The sequence below is a fragment of the Chlamydotis macqueenii genome, chromosome 12, assembly GCF_036417535.1.
Source record: "Chlamydotis macqueenii isolate bChlMac1 chromosome 12, bChlMac1.mat, whole genome shotgun sequence".
Taxonomy (NCBI): Eukaryota; Metazoa; Chordata; class Aves; order Otidiformes; family Otididae; genus Chlamydotis; species Chlamydotis macqueenii.
The window spans coordinates 9,077,722-9,095,757 of NC_141567.1; the positions used below are offsets into that span (position 1 = coordinate 9,077,722).

Consider the following 18,036-nt stretch of genomic DNA (forward strand, 5'->3'; position numbering starts at 1 on the left):
CAGCATGAAGCATGCTGTTAGTTCTTGATGATGATATCATATAAACAGAAGCATGAGGGAAGCTGAAAAGATCCTGGGCCAATTTCTGCTCTTGGCTAAAATCCTACAACCCCCTTGAAGTGAGCGGCATTCTGGGCTTGCAAATACAAGCAGAATTTGGACTCTACTTCTACAGATCTCTGAATGTGGGCATTGCAATAGAGAGCTGGCATTGCTGCTCTTGACAGGCCACTGCCAAATGACTGCTGGGCCCCATTTCCAGTAGGGCTGAAAACTACAGCTCATCCTGTTAGGATAAGGTGCAGAACAAAGGTCAGAGTGACCGTGGAAAAAAATCTGGTGAGATTCAGAATCAAATTAAATGTAAGACCCAGTTCTTCAAGAAAGTCTTATGCTTATTTCTTTTGGATTTTTACAGGCTGTCTCTCAGGAAGCAGGGGCTGATTCTGCTCTCGTTAAAGTCTATGGTGAAAATCTCTGCAGTCTCAGGGGCTGCATGCTGGGCCCCAAACAACTAGATTAGAAGAACTGAAATGATGTTAGCGCTAAACACCTGATGCAAAGCTCACTGAAGTGAAAAAGAGACTTTCTATTTACCAGCTCTAAAGATAAATCTCCCTCAAAATGAATACATTACTAAGATTCCTCAAGTGGTTTCTAAAGCTTTAGCAGAAGAAATAACAAGCCGCTATAGCAGAAGCACACATAAAAGGAACTAAAGCAAAAGGTCCTCTGTGTTAGCCGATAGATTAAATGGATTTGGGAAAAGGGAATAAAAATTAGAAGAAACGCCTTTCAGAAAATTTGTGCCAACATTTTCTAAAGAGATATATGAATAGATGGCACTTAAAAACATGAAAATAAGTTGTGCTGAGATACCAAGGTGATGGGAACCTTAAAATATGACAGGCAGACCTAGGTAATGCAGGTCAAGGAGATTAAGCACTGTTTCAGTTGTGACGTTATAAATGAGGAAGTAATGTTCACTGATTGTTTTATTTTGCCATACATCATCAAATCATCGGCATAGATGGGAAACGTTTCGCCTCCATCCTGGGTGTTTCAGCTTGTACCACGATCCCCTTCTTAATTGTCTGGAGCTTCTTTTTGACTGCTCTGTTGAAGAAAAATCATACCTGGAAGAATGAAGTTGTTCCATGAAGATGAACATCCCGTTGCTTCTCAGGTTCCACATGCTTCTGGCAGTCCTATGTCCTGCTGAACATTAGGGTCCTCTTAAAAACTAAACCTATTCCTATCAACCTAAGATGGATGAATAGCCTCTAATGCCTTCTCTGCAGGGGTCTACAGAAAACAGTCTTCTGTTTTCATCTGCTGGCTTATGGTCACTTTTGACTTCCCATCTTCTTTAGCTGATTTCTGACCCTTTCTCAGAGTCAAAGGTGGTTATCCTTTCTCTGATCATACACTTCCCTCTTTCCTTAGCCTACTTGAGGTTAAGGTTTGTTAGCCTATCAGACTTGAGGTCCTCAAACGAGAAAATTTAATGCTGTTTCTTCAATATTACGTCTTCTATTCACAGTGGATCAAGATGTACATTTATTTTTTAACTGCATCCTTTATTCTACCCTAAAAATAAGCCTAGCCATCTTGTTTATGAATTTTCTGCCTCAGAGACAGTTTGACTACTGGCTCTTTTTCTGCAGATGACATAAAACTCTGTGTTCCTTATTTCCCAGTTGTGTGCCTCTTTTGACTTGTGGCAGTTTCTACCTGTACCAAGCATACTGATTCTGAATGCTTCAAAAAGTCTGTTTTCTCCAGCAGTACTGAAACTGAGTTTTCTCATTTTCTCACATCAGAAAACAGATGAGCTTCATACACAGCTTGAGGAAGATCACATCTGAACATTCTGCTGCCCCCTCTTGACATTTGATGCCATAACTTGACATTTGTTCCACCATGTGTTGCTGGTCACTAACTCCTGACAGGAGGTGTCCATCTTGTTCACTGTTTGCATTTCCCTTTTTATTCCCGCTGCTGTAGTGCCAGCTGTTGTGCTGGTTGCTCACAACTGCAAAAGAATCAGTTGGCCTTTTTCTAAACAGACACTGTGAATGTTCCACCCTACTGTTCTGCATCTATATTTCTAATGATAATATGAAATGTGGCCCAAAGAAAGCAGTCTGAGAGGAACCAAAGGGAATATAAGGTTTAAAAAAGATCATATAAAAAGAGAGATTATCATGGAGAGGCTTGGAGGAATGTGATCATCGCTCCCCACAGCTCCTTATGATTACTGCCAAGACCATGAAAGCGCTCCAAATAATGTTGTGGGGAATGCTGTGATACCCACATGCAATGCAGGTCATCTTCTGTTCATGCAACCTGGCATTTGGAAGACTTATTGCATCAGCAAAGACAGCCAAGAGTGAATAATCTCTACCAAAATAGCTGTAAAGCTATGTTAGCACTTCCATGCTGGTTGCACCAGCATTTTCTGGTGCTGATCCAAGCTCAGATATTCAAAACAAAACAAAATAAAATTTGAGGCCTTCTTCCTATGAAGTGCTTTTGCCAGGTTTATGGATCTGTCTGCTCGGCTCACATTGGTGACAGTGAGCTCTCACCAATGGAAGATCTCTGCTTGGACTTAATCTGTGCTGAAATCTTTGTGTGTCCTCTTGCAATGCCACCTTCAGGATATTCTCAAGTTTCTCTGTCCAAAAAAGAACAAAAATTCTAATATACTGTTCACTGTTCTGCTAGGAAATGGAAACATCTTTTACCCATCCTCAACTTCTCTGGCTTCCTTTGAGTTTCACAATTGCTCACTTTTTTTTTTTTTCTCTCCTCCAAACCTCCCTACACACTCAGCTCACCTTGGCCTGCTCCTCTCTGCTATCCACAGATAAAATTCCACTTTTTATGTGACTTGTTTCATCTCTCTGGAATCCTGTCCTCCCTTCCTATCTGCTTTGGGCTGCCAAGTCACTCCTCATCCTCAAATCTCACCTGTAAAGCCTTCCTTCATGGCACAGCTCACAGCCGCCTGTGACACTAGGCCAGACCGCTCAGAGCGGGTGCGATGTGATAATATTCTGTGTAAAAACAACCTGTGTATTGTCTCAGAGCCCCACGATGAAAAAAAAAAAACTAAAAAAACATAAATAAGTCCTGTGACGTACTGTAGATAACGAGACTTAAGACCCGCAGCCGACGTTTTCCAGGGGTGAGGGGCGCAGGCTGTGGGCCTGCCACCCAGGCGGGACCCGCTCTGACAGGGACCCTTTTCCTTCACGGATTTGAAACGTGCCCCGGGCAGAGGGAGGGGCAGTGGGCAGCGGCACGGGAATTTTACAGCGAAATGGATTTATTTGGGGAGGGGAAGGAGGGTGGACGACTCCGTGCCAGGAAACCGGGCAGTGCGAGGGGGCAGTCTCTTCACGGGCTGCCCCAGGCCTCGGCCCATAGCCTGAGGGGAGCAATCCCCTTCCCCCAGCGCTGGCCGGGCCCCCCGCCGCTTCAGGGCTCGCCCCCCAAGGCCGCTGCCCCGCTCCCCACCCCTACGTTCGCCTCAGGTCACTCGTGAGAAGAGAAACACGGGGCAGGCCGCTGTCCCTTTAAATAGCATTTTGTGGTTCACGTCGCCGCCGTGCTAATTAGTCGTGGGCCGTAGCGCCGCCTCCTCCTCCTCGCGGCCTCCCTTTCCCGGCTCCGCCAATCAACGTCCGCCCGCGTCACTCTGAGGGCAACGAAACACGGAGAAAGGGGAAAAAAAAGTTTGGTGAAGAGCGACCGGGGCCGGGCGGGCGGCGGAGGGACGCGGCGGGCCCGCGGGCAGGTGAGAGAGAGCGCGGCCGGGCCGGGGACCGGGAAGCCGGGGACCGGCGGTCTCTCCGCGGCGGGACAGGTGGGGCGGCGGCCGCTCGCTCGCCCCTTGAGGAGCGGCGGCGGCGCGAAGGGTTCCCCCCTCCCTTCCGACCCCCTCGACCCCTGCACCCGGCGGGCCCGGGGCTGCGGGGTGGTGGTGGCGGGGCCAGGCCAGGCCCAGGGCCCCGGGGTTCTTTTTCTGCCTTTTTTGGTCGTTCCTTCCTCCTTCCCCCCCAACCCCCCCCCCGCCCCGGGCAGCTCCTCGCTGCGTGCGCAGGAGCCATCCCAGGGCAGAGGTGTTTGTACTCGTGTCCTTGGGTGGAAGGGGAGCGGCGGCCCGCGGCCCGTCGCCAGCCCTGCGCCAGCTGGGCGCCCGGCCCCCGCCGCCGCTCCCCTCCCTCCCCGGCCCCGGAGTTATTTTAGTTCGGCTGGGAGAGGCCGTGGGCAGAGCCGGCCTCCCCGGCCGGCGGGTCTCCCAGCTGCCAGGGGGGTGGGATTGCACTTGAAGGAGCGGCGGTGCCCTGGGAGCGGGAGGGAAGGAGGGAGGGCTTCCCCGCCGCCTCCCTGTCGGGGCCTTCCCCTGGGCCGGGGCTGGCTGCTGCAGTCTGCGTGTCTGCTCCTCGCAGAAGTTCAGGGCAGCGGTTTTTAGCTGGTTTGGGGACAGGAGTATTCAGGAAGCGACATGCAGTTTGTGTTGTGGCACCCTTCCAGTTAAACCAAGGGGTTTTTCAGCCTACACGGTCTGACATCCCTTTGTGTTTTATTGTACGAAAAGTTCTTGTCGTTGTTCTTGTGCTCAACGAGAAGCACTGAGAAATTTAACCAAACTTACCTCCTTCTACACTCGGCAGAAAGCCTGGAGTGATAGATAAGGGGTGCCGACATCCACTCTGGTTTCCACAGGATGTTAGGATGGGAGAATCTTAAAAAATAAAAAGCGCTAATTATCTTGCTGCCAGTAAGAACGGCAACAACAAGGAAATACAGAAGCTTCCACCGAATGTGCTGATGTAGTGTGGAGACATTCAGCAAAACCGGCGGTAGTTACTTCTCCCCCTGTGTGGACTGACTTGAAGTGCACTGTTGTGTTCTGAAGTCCAGTCCCTGGATGTTTGTCCAGACTTGTCGTATAATAGATGTCATTGCATAAGAGTTACTGGGAATAAAAAGCACGCTGAGTTTCTTTCATTCTTCTAAGAATCTATGCTCGCATCTTAGCTGTGCCAGACTGTCTGTGTACACTAAAGAGAGAAGGGTTCAGCTTGGTTAGCTGCTCTGTAAACTTAGGAGGAAAAAAAGAAAAGAAGAAACTATTCTCTTCCTCCTCCTGCTTCCAAGCAAATGATTTTGTTTGTCTGATGTCATCTGAAATAATTTCTTTCACAGAGTGCTAATCCCCTTCTGAACTGTGGATGATGGCAACTCAACAATTGAGGAAGCAAATATGTCAATTCCTTCCTCAGTCTCCTTCCTGTCTGTCCTTTAACTTTTGTAGCTTTGTTGTTTGAATTCTGCCTGATTTGTTTATCTAGTGCTGAGGTACCTACACCTGTTATTTATATCAGTTATCACCTAACTTACAACAAGGGGACTGGCTCTTTTCTGATCTGTCATGTATTTGTTCAGGCCAAAATAACAGTGTGTTTTGAAAGTATTTTTGTTGCTTATGATACTGAATATCAAAGTCTATGACATATCAGTGGCGTGACTCTTTGGGTTTACTACTTTCCAGATGGAGGAGAATAAGTTCTTCAGTAGTGAAGAAACAATCTCCTGCATGTATTTCATAGGATGCCTCTTAAAATATTTATTGTCTTACAAAACTATGAATCATGTTAAAATAATAACAGATTAAAATAAATTTATTTCTTACGTAATCATGAATTTATGGGAAAAAATTAGCAACATTGTATGTTACATAATATACTTTTAAGAGTGTAAGTTTACATTTCAACTTCTTGTTGCTTTATGGTCTCAGATGGCACGTTCAAAACCTTATACAAATAGCTTGAAAGAGATAGTGGCCAGTTATCAGGAGAGTAGCATTAACACAAACTACTGAAAAGTTGCCATGGTTACAGATAAAGGTAATCCCTGTTTCTGTGAGAGTGTGTCCTTTTGTAACAGCTATATTAATCAGTCTGATTTCTGAGAGAATTGTAGGTATACAAACTTCTGGCTCCATTTTCTTGGCAGCTAATAGCTTCGCAGTTTTTTTTTTGTTTGGTTTTTTATTTATTTTTTTTTTAAATACTGAATGGGCTATGACTTGCATTCAAGATACTGGATTTAAGCTACAAAGAATATTATAAATTACATATAAATGTACTTGGAGCATGCTGAAGTCAATGGAAACTGTAGTATACTTTTTTTTTTGCCTAAGACGAAAAGGAAATCTAATGTCAAGGAAAAGTCTTTAAAAATGTCTAGATCCTTTCTCAAGGACTGACTGAAGCGAGTGAGATGGCCATCTATCACTGGAGGCCTCAGTGTTGCAGCTGTGCAAGATAAAAGTTCCATGTCCTGATTTTAAAAAAAAAAAAAAAAAAAGCCAAACTGCAAAACAAAAACCCAAACAACAACAACAAAAAAACCCCAAAGCCAAACCAACATGGCAACTGCTGAAAAGAATTGAAACCTGTTATGGATGTGCTGCTTTTTGGCCAGGAGATAACGGGAGAGGGGAGTACGATTCTCTTAATGACTTACTCCCTACATGGAAGGAAGCAGTTGGAATTTAACATGTGGATGAACTTTAATAAGTTCTCAGGGCAGCTAAGCTTTGGGTGGTTTGAGATACACTGCCCTACAAGTTTTAGCAGCTATTTGTCTGGGGCATCTGTACTGCTGTGTCCAGGCAACTAACCATTCCTCACTCCTCTCTGATGAAGACCCAGTGTTTACCACATGCACCTCTCTTTGTTTCCAGAGTTGATTATTGCAGTGCAGTAGTACGTCTTGGATTGAAAGCAGGAAGAGAAATCTCCAAGTTCTTCAAGATTACTGAAATCTCATCAGTCTGGTATGTTGTTCTCTCTGGACTCCTGGAATAGCAAGTTGAATTCTTTGTACGTGAGGGCCTCCTTAGTTACTCCTAAGGATACTGAACTTTCTAGGACCTTGGCTTTTCATCAGTAGCTTCCTTCTCCGGGAGTAATATGCTGCTAAGAACTATGGAATTATGTATTGCTGGGGTTGTGTAGAAGATTGGTTTTGGTAGTGATGTTTGTAGCAGCACAATGAATCCTCAGTCAACATACACTCTGAACTTGTTTTCATCTTGCCTATCCAGTCTGGAAATTCTGGGTACTTTTGCAGACTTATAAAACTAACATCAGGTTGGGAAGGAGCTATTGCTAATTGACTTTCTAGAGACTGCGCACTGACATATTGCAGAATGTATAAGAATATGAGAAGAAATGTTTCTTTCGTCACACAGGGAATTTTATTTCCCCCCCTGTCCTTAGGTAGACAGGGCCCTCATTAAGTTTGTTTTTTAGGTTTGATAAAAAATTATTACTAATGTCTGAAAATCACTTCTCAAATGCCAAAGTTCTGAAATTCTTATACTAATGTATTTTTAAGATGTATATATTTCAAAAAATATCTTATACACTAAGTTTATGAGAACTCTTGTTTATAAACAAGATTGCAACATCTGAGGGTGTGAAAGGAATGGGAAGGTAAATACTACTTTTAAAGCTGTCTCTGATAATAAAAAAGCTAGAAGTCAGAGCTGTAATTGTTTAAAAATAATGAATAAAAAATTCAGCACATGCTATAGCGCTGACATAATTGACGACCAGAGGGGTAAAGTCCTTTTTTACAGTGCAAGTTCAGCATGTGTATGCAGCAGTTCAATTGCTTTGCTACTTATTAACGTGCACAAAATCCAGGAGGTATATAATGTATTCAAGACTGTGAAAAACAGGTGCAAAATTGTGAAGAAAGCTCTTGTGATTCACACTGATCTGTTGGGAACTGGACAGCGAGTAACCATCTCTTCATCTAATCCCTGAACAGCCATCACGTGTAGCTTTTGATCACTACTATTCTGGTCTCTGTTTGAACTGGTGACTTAAAGATGAAAGGCTCCGTTCTTGATCTCTTGAGCTGTCAAGTCCTCCAAACTCGCTGTTTTCTGTGTGTGTAAGATTACAGAACAAATGGCCTTTTAGCTGTTCCATCATTACAATAGTCAAATGAGAGTCAGGTGCTTTCTCTTGTTACTGTCCTCAGTGCAAAGTTCAGTGGTAGCACACTGAATCTTTCTTACACTGCTGTCAAAGCTTCCCTGTTTAATGTACTTGCATTGCAGTCTGCTATTTTCACTTTTCCTGCGTTGCTACAGTTATTCTGAGAGTAGCAAAGGCATAACTTGAGCCCAAACCTTGAAATGATGCCTCTGTGTTTTCTCCCTCTCTCGGAGTGTGGGGGGAGCAAGAGAGAGACTGTGTAGTCTGGTCCCGATTGGGGCTGAACTACGACAGTATGTGTGTTTGCAGGGAGGACAGGTGGCTTATATGCAGAAACTGAGCTTATAAATCAGGCTTTTTAATGGTTCATTTCGCTAGGTCTTCTTCAGCATGGGATAATAACTTCTTTTTTTAGTATTCAGATTCCCAACATGTTGATACAGATGTGTTTACCCATGATTTCTAGTCCAGTGAGGTAGCATCAACTGTGAATCTAGTTTCAATATCCCACTTTACAGATTTTTTTTTTTATTTTTTTTTGGGGGGGGGAGGAGAATCTCTTACTTCTGTGAGGATAGCAAATTATTCTTGGGGCATTCTTAGTAAGATAATTTTGTGTTCTGTTGGCTTTTGGTGTTTTTTTTTCTTGGTTTTTTTTTTTTTTTTTTAAAGGAGATGAGGTAAGCAAATCTAGGAGGTCAAAAGTGGTAAACGGAGGAGAGTCTGCTTTGCCATTCCCCTTATGCTCTGGGTAAGCCACGTGTTTGCTTATCAGAAGCCAGTCAAACTCCTGCCAGATCAGTGACTGGGAGGCAGATGGAAGGGTCCGATGAGCACCAGAGCTGGGCTAAGGGAGTGGGCCAGGCTGTGTGACTGGGAGGGGGAAGGTGGGGAGAAAAAGGGGTGAAACTTCGTGCCCGTAATGATAAGGAGCTGCTAGCTGCCTGTGTAGCAGAAGCATAAGCTGAAGTGTGGGATGTTTGGTGACAAAAATTGTTTTTCATCACTGTTGCAGTTGTGAGGTGGCTGGGCTTCTGCAGTAGCATAGAGAGTTGGAGCGTTTTGGGGTAATGTGTTTGGGCACCTTTTTTCCTCCCCTTTTTAAAGTACCCAAGCAATAACACTAACTTTGGGGTTGTCGTGTCCTCTCCTAGCACTAGGTAGCTTAGTTGATAAGATTTGTGACTTCTGCTGTTGTTTTTGTGGGCTGAAAGTTAACATACTCTAAATTGAAGCTTTCCAAGATTGTTTACTGAGATACTTAGAGGATGCTTTACTGGTATGTTTTATTTGCGTGAACTATGTTCTTGGTTTTGATTGCTTAGATAACGTTTAGTCAGAAAAATGTTGTGTAAGTAGGATGTCACAGTTATCTTCAGGGAACCTGACTAACCTCACAGTACTGACTCTTGCAGGGCACTGGATCCAGGTGCAAGGGTTAAGGTCAGGTTCTTTCAGCTTGTATTTTAGGATCTGTAGAGGAAGTTAGGTAAATCTTGTATTCTTCTAGTGTTTCATACTTACAAACTTACAACTGTAAGAATTGCTGCTTTTCAGTCCTGTTTGGATTTGTGGTGTGACAGATTGCTCTAAAATAGAAGGTAACACAAAATGTGCTATTTGACTGTTTTAGAGAAATTAAATGTCCCTCCTCAAGGTGTGTTCATGCATTTTGGTGTACGTATTGCAGCTCAAGGGAGTACTTAGCTGTAAATATTTTCTTGATGTTCAGTAGTATTTGCAGTGAAGCAAATAAAGTCTTGGACTTGATTACATCTGCATTAGGAAAGTTAGAGAGATGCATTTTGTGGTACAGGCAGTAGATGAAGTAAGGGAGGGCAGGCTGCTCCAGTGCTGGCTAGAGGAAAGGTGGCAAGAACCAGAAACAAGGAGTTTTAAGGAATTTTTCCTCCTCCCCCAGTACAAAACCAACTTAAATGTGCTTATGCTGACAAGTGCTGTATCTTCCTCTGGCTTAATATTTTCAGTTATGATATACACTGAACACGTGGAAATGTTTTATATAAAGCAACCTTGCTAACCTGGTAGGTCTTGTGTAACTGTGATGATACTTTGTGGGTACAGGCAGGAACACTGACTCTGTTCTGGCTCTTCCCTGTGTTGCTCGTTTGGAATGGGGCAAGGTTTCTCTCAAAGGAGGTGTCATATCTGCAGTTGTGAAATATTTATTAAGCCTTGTTTTGTTTGTACTCTTCTTGCATGTTCCAGGCTTTTCACTAGACAGGGAACTGCATCAGCGTTTACATTGAGGAAAAAGAAACACTTTTAATCTAAACAACAGGGTTTTGTCTGGAGTTAAGAGGAAGCTGCGCTGTGAGAAACGCTGTTGGTTGTCAGAACGTGAACAGTATTTTGCAAATAGGTTCAGTCAAGTGGAGCCTGAATAAGCACGAAAAGTTTCTGGCAGGAGCCCTGGTACCTTGTGAGATGGAGACAGTCACTTCCTGCGAGCTCCTCTTCTGCTGACTCATGCTTTAAATTGGTAAGAGAGTCTCTGGAACCGGTGTATTTTTAGCCGGGGTTGCTAATTGATACCGCGTGCCCGGCTTCCCAGGGTAACCCCAGTCCCTCTTAAAGGGTGGAGGGGCTCAGACCCCGCAGCGGGCTCTGTCCCGTAAGTAGAGCAAGCGGCGGTTGTGTAATTCCAACGGGAGAAGCGTTTCCAGCCCGCTCGGTGCTCTCCTCTCCTCCGCCCTCAGCCCATCCGGCTGGATGCCCCCCGGGGATCGGGGCTGCCCGGAGGCTCTGCGGGAGGCGCGGAGGGGTCGCCGGGCGGGGGGGTGCTGTCCGGCCGGCTGCCGCTCGCAGGGGCGCTCGGTGGAGCTGGCTCGGGGCGGCGCGGCGCCGGGGGTGGCGGTTTGTCACCGCCGGGAGCGGGGTCCTGTGCCTTTAAGAACCAGCTTGCCCAGGGTGTTCTAATCTGCCCAACCTAACCTGCTAGCAAGGAAAAGTTCTTTAAATAATAGATACGCCGCTGCGCCAATCGGGGAGCGGAGCCTGGCCGGCGGGGCGGGGCTGCCTCACCTCGACCAATAGGGACGAGGGAGGCGGGGCTCTGCGTCCAGGCTAGGTTGCGCCGAAGTACAGCTTCAAGTGAAGTTAATCTGGGGTGAAGCAAACAGAAAATTGTGGAGATTTCGTTGGTAGGAATTTTCCGGTTCTAATCGCGTCGTGTGGCGTTTTTTCGCCCTCCGGGGCAGCGAAGTTCATGTGCGTGGGGCTTTTTCTTTTTTTTTTTTTTTTTTTTTTTTCATTGTTTCGTTTCCTAATGACGGCAGAATATTAACATTTATGCAGGGAAGCAGAACAAAAGGGCTCTTTAGACAGGAAATAAGGTGTTGAGAGGCTCAAACTTGACCGAGTTTCTTTTGTCATCTCTTGGCTTGCACCGGGTGTTTTTGCGTGGAAGGATCGAGTCCTTCCGCCTTATCTGACGGAGAAACGTTAATTCTGAAATAGCGAGGAAAATGCTGCTGGTGTGGAGTTACACAATGTTACAGGAAGAGCTCGATTTTTAGCTCTGACCTCTCCGATTCTGATGAGATTTGAGCTAACTAATTATGACAGCTGCTATGGGATTATTCAGTGATAGCATTTGCTCCAAGTCATTTGTCTTAAATTGTCTTTTGTTGTATCACTGAAGGCTGGTGTGCTGTTGTCTGTGTATTTGTTCTTGATGAGATGAATGTCTCGCTGCTCTTTAGCATTTAGAACAAAGATATGTTAAAATTATGTAAAACACTAATTTTTCTCTTCTTTTTTAATCAGTCTTGCAGAGTATCTGGGTCTCTCAGAGCTCTGATTACAAACACAGGCAGGAAAATGAAGTGTTATTGCCCTGTGTTGCAGCTACTACCCTTCCAAGAGAAGAAAAAAAAAAAAAGGTGGGGGGGCACGGGGGAGATTTTTTTGGAGTTGGTTAGAATCTGCTTTCAATCTTGTGTTTTCTTTGAGGGAAGATTATTTTCAGTTTCTGTACCAGGTTTATTATCTGTGGTGTTTTAGTGACACTTCGTGTATGTGAAAGGTCCTCAGGAACAGGAAGAGTCCAATTTGCCATGGGCGGCTTGGGACAGGGTGAGAAGGTGCAGAGCAGGAAGTGGTGAGTCAGGAAGCAGGGGGTTTCTGGGGAGAATGAAGACTTTTTCTTTTATTTGTCATCCTTTCTGTATCTTTGACAAGTATGTTAGACGAGGCCACATACAGAACAATGCTTTCAGAATGGTGAATGTATTTTCTTACTTCCCTAAATATTTCCTGTCTCTTATAAAATACAGTTGTGTCTATATACAACTGCTCCTGGGAATTGGAGAGAGATACTCATGGCCTTAATACTTGTTGAGTCTGGGGAGTTTGATGGGATTTGTATGATTAGTCAAGATGATAGAAGAATGGATGTGAAAGTTGAGCAACAGTGCTCCAAGTCACAGCGAAAGCAATTGCTTAGACCTTTACTGAACGTAAACAAGTGTGATTAGTAAAGTATACCTCATTCTTTCAGTTTTACATTGAGCCATTTTGTTTTCTCCCAAAGTGCTGGGTACGGATTACTTTTTATATATAGCAAAGCGTCTTGACATGCTGGCATCTTGCCATGCTCCAGTGGCTTATAGGGCTGAATTACTAATTCACTCTTGCTATCTGTTTTTATCTGTTTATAGATTGTATTTAAACCCTGGAAATAGTGCTTTAGAATGAACAGTGACTACATATGGTATTTGAGCTGAGAGGTAGGCCAGATCTCATGTATCAAGGGAGACCATAGAATCATAGAAAGGTTTGGGTTAGAAGGGACTTCAAAGATCACCTAGTTCCAACTCCCCTGCCGTGGGTAGGAACACCTTCTCCTAGGCTGGGTTGCTCAAAGCCCCATCCAGCCTGGCCTTGAACACTTCCAGGGATGGGGCATCCACAACTTATCTGGGCAGCCTGTTCCAGTGCCCTTTAAGATACTTAAGAGCAGGATATGTAAGTGTTTAAATAGCTGGGTTTTGCAAATGATACTAGACCTAGACTGAGTCTCAGGTAAGGGCAAGAAGAATAGTATAGTTTGCTATAAATTTTATAAACTTACATTATGAGTATGCGTATTAGACTTTTTTTTTTAAACAAAAGGAAGCAAACTTAAGTGTCTGTGTGCTATTGACTACTGTGTTTAGCTGATTTTGCTTAGAACAGGAAAAAAGCTGAATACATGAGGCAACTTGGTTCATATTGCTTGCTGACTGAGTAGCCATTCTTCTGGGGTCCCCTCTGCCTCCCAACTTAGTTAAGAAAGATGTATTCTCTGTGACCAATTTTTCCTGAGGTATTCAACAGAGAAGTGAAATGCTCAGCTCTCCCACCACATGTATACAGTTCTAATGCGGGCTGTTTGTAGAAAGCAAATCTGCCCTAAAGGATAAACATAGCACTTTGCTGGCACAGCTGTACAACTTCTGTATTCAGGCTACAGCAAATGTTTCTTGCCTGCATTCAGAGCCGTTGCTGGCAGGACCTGTGTTGTCCCCGCACGACGATTGGTTGTTCCAGCACTTCTTGTTCATAAAACCTTCTCCTGCACATGCTCCATCTGCAGATCTTAAACACTGTGAATGTGTTGTGTGCTGTGGGATTTATGTGTCTGCTTCTCGTGCCAGGATGGAATATACATCTCTGTGAATAAGAGATTCTTGAAGTGATTGTAAACCTCTGTACAAAATGCAGGAACAAATTTTATCTCCCCTGTTTGAGGCAAAGGGGGTCTCCGCTGTGCGGTCCACTGGCTGGTGGTACTTAGTGTCATGAAGTGGGTGGCCCACCATGTGCTGGGATGGTAACCTCGCGCTCTGGTTCTGTTAAATACTACTTGGAGAAGACTGCATGCCTCCCATGGGATGATCTTTGTAAAACATGCCCCAAGCCTTAGGGAGGGCAGATGTCCATCCTGCAGTGACATGGGCTTTGGATCCCTGCTTGATGAGTGCCCCCTGCTACATGCAGAGGCTTCCTGCCGTTTTCCCAGTGGAGTGGCTCGTGCGAGCACCAGAGGCAGAGCTGACTGGGCCAGCTTAAATTGTTTTAAATTAGTGGCTTGAGCCAACTCAACTGGCTCTTTTCCCCTCCTCTTCCTCCCCGTTTCCCAGGTGGTTTAGGGATCATTTCTACGAATTGCTGTGTGCCCAAGGCAGAAGGGAGTGGGGGAGAGGAATAATATTGTCCTAGAGTTTCAGCTATATCCAAAAAGGGACGTCTGCCCATAGTTTTTGATGTAAGCTGAGGCCTGTTAACGAGTTTGCTTGCAGTTTAGGAAGGGTGCAGCGAAGGGGTGAGCTCAGGAGGGGTTGATCGTTGCAGCTGTGCTGGTGCAGGGGGAAGATTGGTACTGGAGGGACGGCCCTCTCAGGCAGATAGAAGGTCTCCTCATGGAGATAGTTGGCCTCCTGTGGTGTGGAGCCCAGTCTGGGTGGGGCTGATGATCTGGCCAGTGATGTTTACGCTGTAATAAGGTTTTGTGAAAATAAGCAGTTAATTACACATGACCTACAAAGGAATAAAAATAGCTTAGATCTGTTCTTGCTTTAAAATCCATTTAACAGAGGCATGAAACATTTGGGATTTTTAAACTTACTTTTTTTTACCTTTAGAAATATCAGGAACATTAAGTCCTTCTTCCCTGTTCTTGTTGGGTGTCTCAGATGTGTCATAAGCTTCTCAGCCCTTAATTGAAAGGGTGGGGTGATATATTTTTAACAGATCCCTTCTTCCAACTGTGTTTATAGGGCTTTTGAGCTAAATAGAGATTAGTAAAACCAAAGCTTTGATGCTGTAAAAATCGTTTATCCTTGACCAAGTTGTGTTTTCTTGCTCATTCTCCAGTGTTAACAGAAACTGAGGGGTGTTTTTTTCATTTTAAAAGTAACTTTCTTGGCTATTAAATTATGCATTAAGAGATAAACTGAGTTAATTCCTAACTTGATCCATCTTCTGCTCCATTTAGATCAACTTAACACAATCTTTTGAGTATTACTTAGACAAATGAACTCTCGCATTTGAGTATTTCCTTAAAATAGCTCCTTTTTAAGTGGCAATTTTATTAAGCGTACAGCTCTTCCTTTAACTGAATGGTTCAGCAATCCTGCAGAAGCCAAAACTGTCTCCACACTGAAGACCACCCTTGCTCAGCCATGCTGCCCTATCAGGACGTGTTGGTATCACAGCACTCTAACCTTCAGGATACGGTATTTGTCAGTCTGAAATGCCTTAATCCTGAACCTGGAGAACTAAACTATAAACAGTGTGGCTGACTTGGCAGGCCCTGGCAACCACCTGAGCAGTTTAACTAGTCCAGGATTTAAGACAACACTACCCTGGTATGTCCTGTGATTCATGACACTAATGCATTTTTATCTATGTGAAGGATTAGGGAAACAAATCTAAACTTAATAATCAAATTGGAGCAGGAGCATAATAGCAGTGTATTTGAGGACAGAAGTGAGGTGCTTTCAACTTGTTTTAACGTTTTGCATTGGATGTGGTGGGGTTTTTTTTTTTTGTTTGTTTGTTTTTTTTTTTTAAACAAGGACTGAAGTTTTCACCATTAGCTGGAACAAGGCAGGAGGCTAGACAGTTTTCATGTGTGTACCATTGAATATAGTTGGGCTGATGAAAGCAGAATATTGCATGGGGAAGGCAGTTATTTTCTTTTGAAGGCTTCAAATTATATTTGAAGGTGAGAGGCAAGAGAACCACTGATTCTACAGGCAAAAATGTAGAATTTCTGTACGTAAGTTGGATGTATTCATGCCTTTCTATACAAAAAAGGCTACTTTTGAGTCAAATTGTCAGAAGAAAACATTTAATGAGTTGTTGATTCATGCTCTTTTTGAGGATAGGGTGGCAGGTAAGATATGAGACTTGCAAAGAAGCATAAAGGTGTTTCTTTACTACCCCCATATGAATTTGAGATATTTTTCGAAAATTGTCATATAGAATCAAGGCCTTTAATGCAGTGTGATGTTACCGTGTAGCACAACACTTTCTGGGCAGCAGAATGACCTTCCATGGGAATCTACTGTCATCAAGGCTGGGGCAAAATAAGTGACTGTGTTTTGAGTGTTAAACTGAAATGTTTGGAGATTGTTCTTCCTGCCTAGCTCCTTCAGACTCAGACAGGATGCTTACAAGGTAGCTTTTGTTGCTGGTACATGAGTTTTCTAGCTGAACTTCACCAGACTTCTTATGTTGGGATTGTGCTATTCAGATACCCTGCTAATCTGATAAACTGTTGCATATTGGTGTTAAATCCTTGAGTAAAGTTATTTTGTAGGTATTTATTAGAATTAATTATCAAACATGTTATTTCTCACTAGAAAAGTCATTATTTTACTTGTTTATGATATCAAGAACATTTGATTACTAACTTGTAATAAAGAAAAAAAAAATTGTAGCAATTTGGAAGGACTTACCTGGAATGTATTTAGGGAAGAGCCTTTAGAATTGCTCAATAGGATTGTTTTGAGTATCAGCATGTTTTCATGGGGTTTGTTTAAAGTATCCTGGGAGAGGAGGAAGGCAGTGTTAGTAACAACAGGTCAAGGTAAGTGTATTATTAGTTACATAACAAACAAGTTGTGAGCTGAGCATGACAAACCATGCAGGGGCTGAGATCAAGGAGTATTTGATTTGTTGTCGACTGGCCTGGCAGCTGTGCATGAATTTTTTTCCTTCCCACTAAGTCTAGCAAAACTTCACTTAGTGCTCTGATTGCGATTTAAAACTGCTGTGCATAGCAGTGGAGTAATTGACTGGCTTTAATTTTTTTTTGTTTTAAAACAACAACAAAAAATCTAATTTCACACTCTGGTCACTTAGTTGATTGTGTTGCTAGCCTGCATTTGTTTTTTTATCTAATGTGATGTCTGTGAACAATGTGTGTCCGTCTTTTGACTGTTACCTATGGTCTCTCTTACTGCAAGAATTAGCTTGTTATTCTGCAAAGTCATAATGTGACTGTGACCCATGGTCTTAAGTTTACACCTAGTCATTCTGTGTATAAATAAATCCCCGATTAGTTGCTACCTACTTATCCTTCTATCTTCTACGTCAGAACCCCACTGCACGATCAGAATGCTTGAAATATCCATCTGCTCTCTGGAGGAATACGTCTGCCCTTGCTGCAGCTCTGACACCGTAATTTCTCAGACTGTCAAGGCCCGAGATGAAGAATTTATTGAAACTTCTTTGTATGGCCTGATAGCTCTATCTGGTGAACCTGGGTGGCGTACAGAGTGTAAAATGTGCGTTGCAGTGTTGCTGGGTTTAGTTAAGCAGCATCGAGTTAGTTGTTAAAATGAGAGAGTCTTCTTTTGAAACTCAGGGTTATGGGTTAAAATTAGTGATTTTTAATGTAAGAGTTACTAATATTTTTCAACAGTAGTGTGAGCTGTTCTGTCATCACAAAAGGAGTGTGAGACGAGATTTCTGCAAGATGGTGTTAGGGCATTGGCCTCTTGTTTTGCAAGCTGTAGCAAGGACATGGTAGTTGTGGAATTAGCCTAGCGTAATGCAGCAGCTGAAGCTGTGGTGCCTGTGAATGCATCTTTAGGCCAAGCTAAAGGACATTGCTGATATCCCTCTTGTTCCTGACCTTATACCATAATAAAAAGAAATACATTGTGCTCTTTTCCCATTGTTTCTTGGTAGAAGCCCTGTTGGCCAGTGTTTGTGAATGGAAGGGAATGAGCATCGTGATAGAAAGTCGCACCTTGTTGATGGTTGAGGCTCAATATCTTGTGAGCAGATTTGTTCCCTCTTCATCCATTCTAAAGTGTGATACAGACTTCAATATGCCAAGTGAAATAATTGAAGAGAGATCTGGCTTGTATTTTCTATGTTGGTCTACATCTCCCCTATATCATGAATTTCCCTTTCTCTAGAAAGTGCTGCTGCTCTGTCATGTGGCGATCTGTTCTTTGGCAGAATACAATTGCTATGGTAAGAGAAT

The 18,036-nt window shown here is 43.6% G+C and overlaps 1 protein-coding gene and 1 long non-coding RNA gene across 7 annotated transcripts in view; one reads left to right on the forward strand and one right to left on the reverse strand.

Annotated features, from left to right (window-relative positions):
- Positions 1-3,387: 3,387 nt before the first annotated feature.
- On the reverse strand, positions 3,388-4,756 carry LOC147599230 (uncharacterized). Its single transcript, XR_015259865.1, has 2 exons — positions 4,667-4,756; positions 3,388-3,706 (listed from the first exon to the last, which is right to left on the reverse strand). It is a non-coding gene; the product is annotated as an uncharacterized LOC147599230 (long non-coding RNA).
- The window catches only part of ZFAND6 (zinc finger AN1-type containing 6), a 38,565-nt gene continuing 24,199 nt past the window's right edge, over positions 3,671-18,036 (forward strand). The window contains exons 1-3 of one of the 6 annotated variants that reach the window (XM_086757009.1): positions 3,671-3,805; positions 6,764-6,856; positions 10,260-10,533. Coding sequence is in view for 2 of the 6 variants with exons in the window: in XM_086757007.1 (XP_086613133.1) it covers positions 11,260-11,261 (2 nt within the window). In the remaining 4 variants the exon portion in view is untranslated. Of the gene's footprint in view, positions 3,806-6,763; positions 6,857-10,259; positions 10,534-11,145; positions 11,262-18,036 lie in introns of those variants that run through there. The other 5 variants (XM_086757008.1, XM_086757010.1, XM_010125294.2 and 2 more) reach the window with 5 other exon arrangements.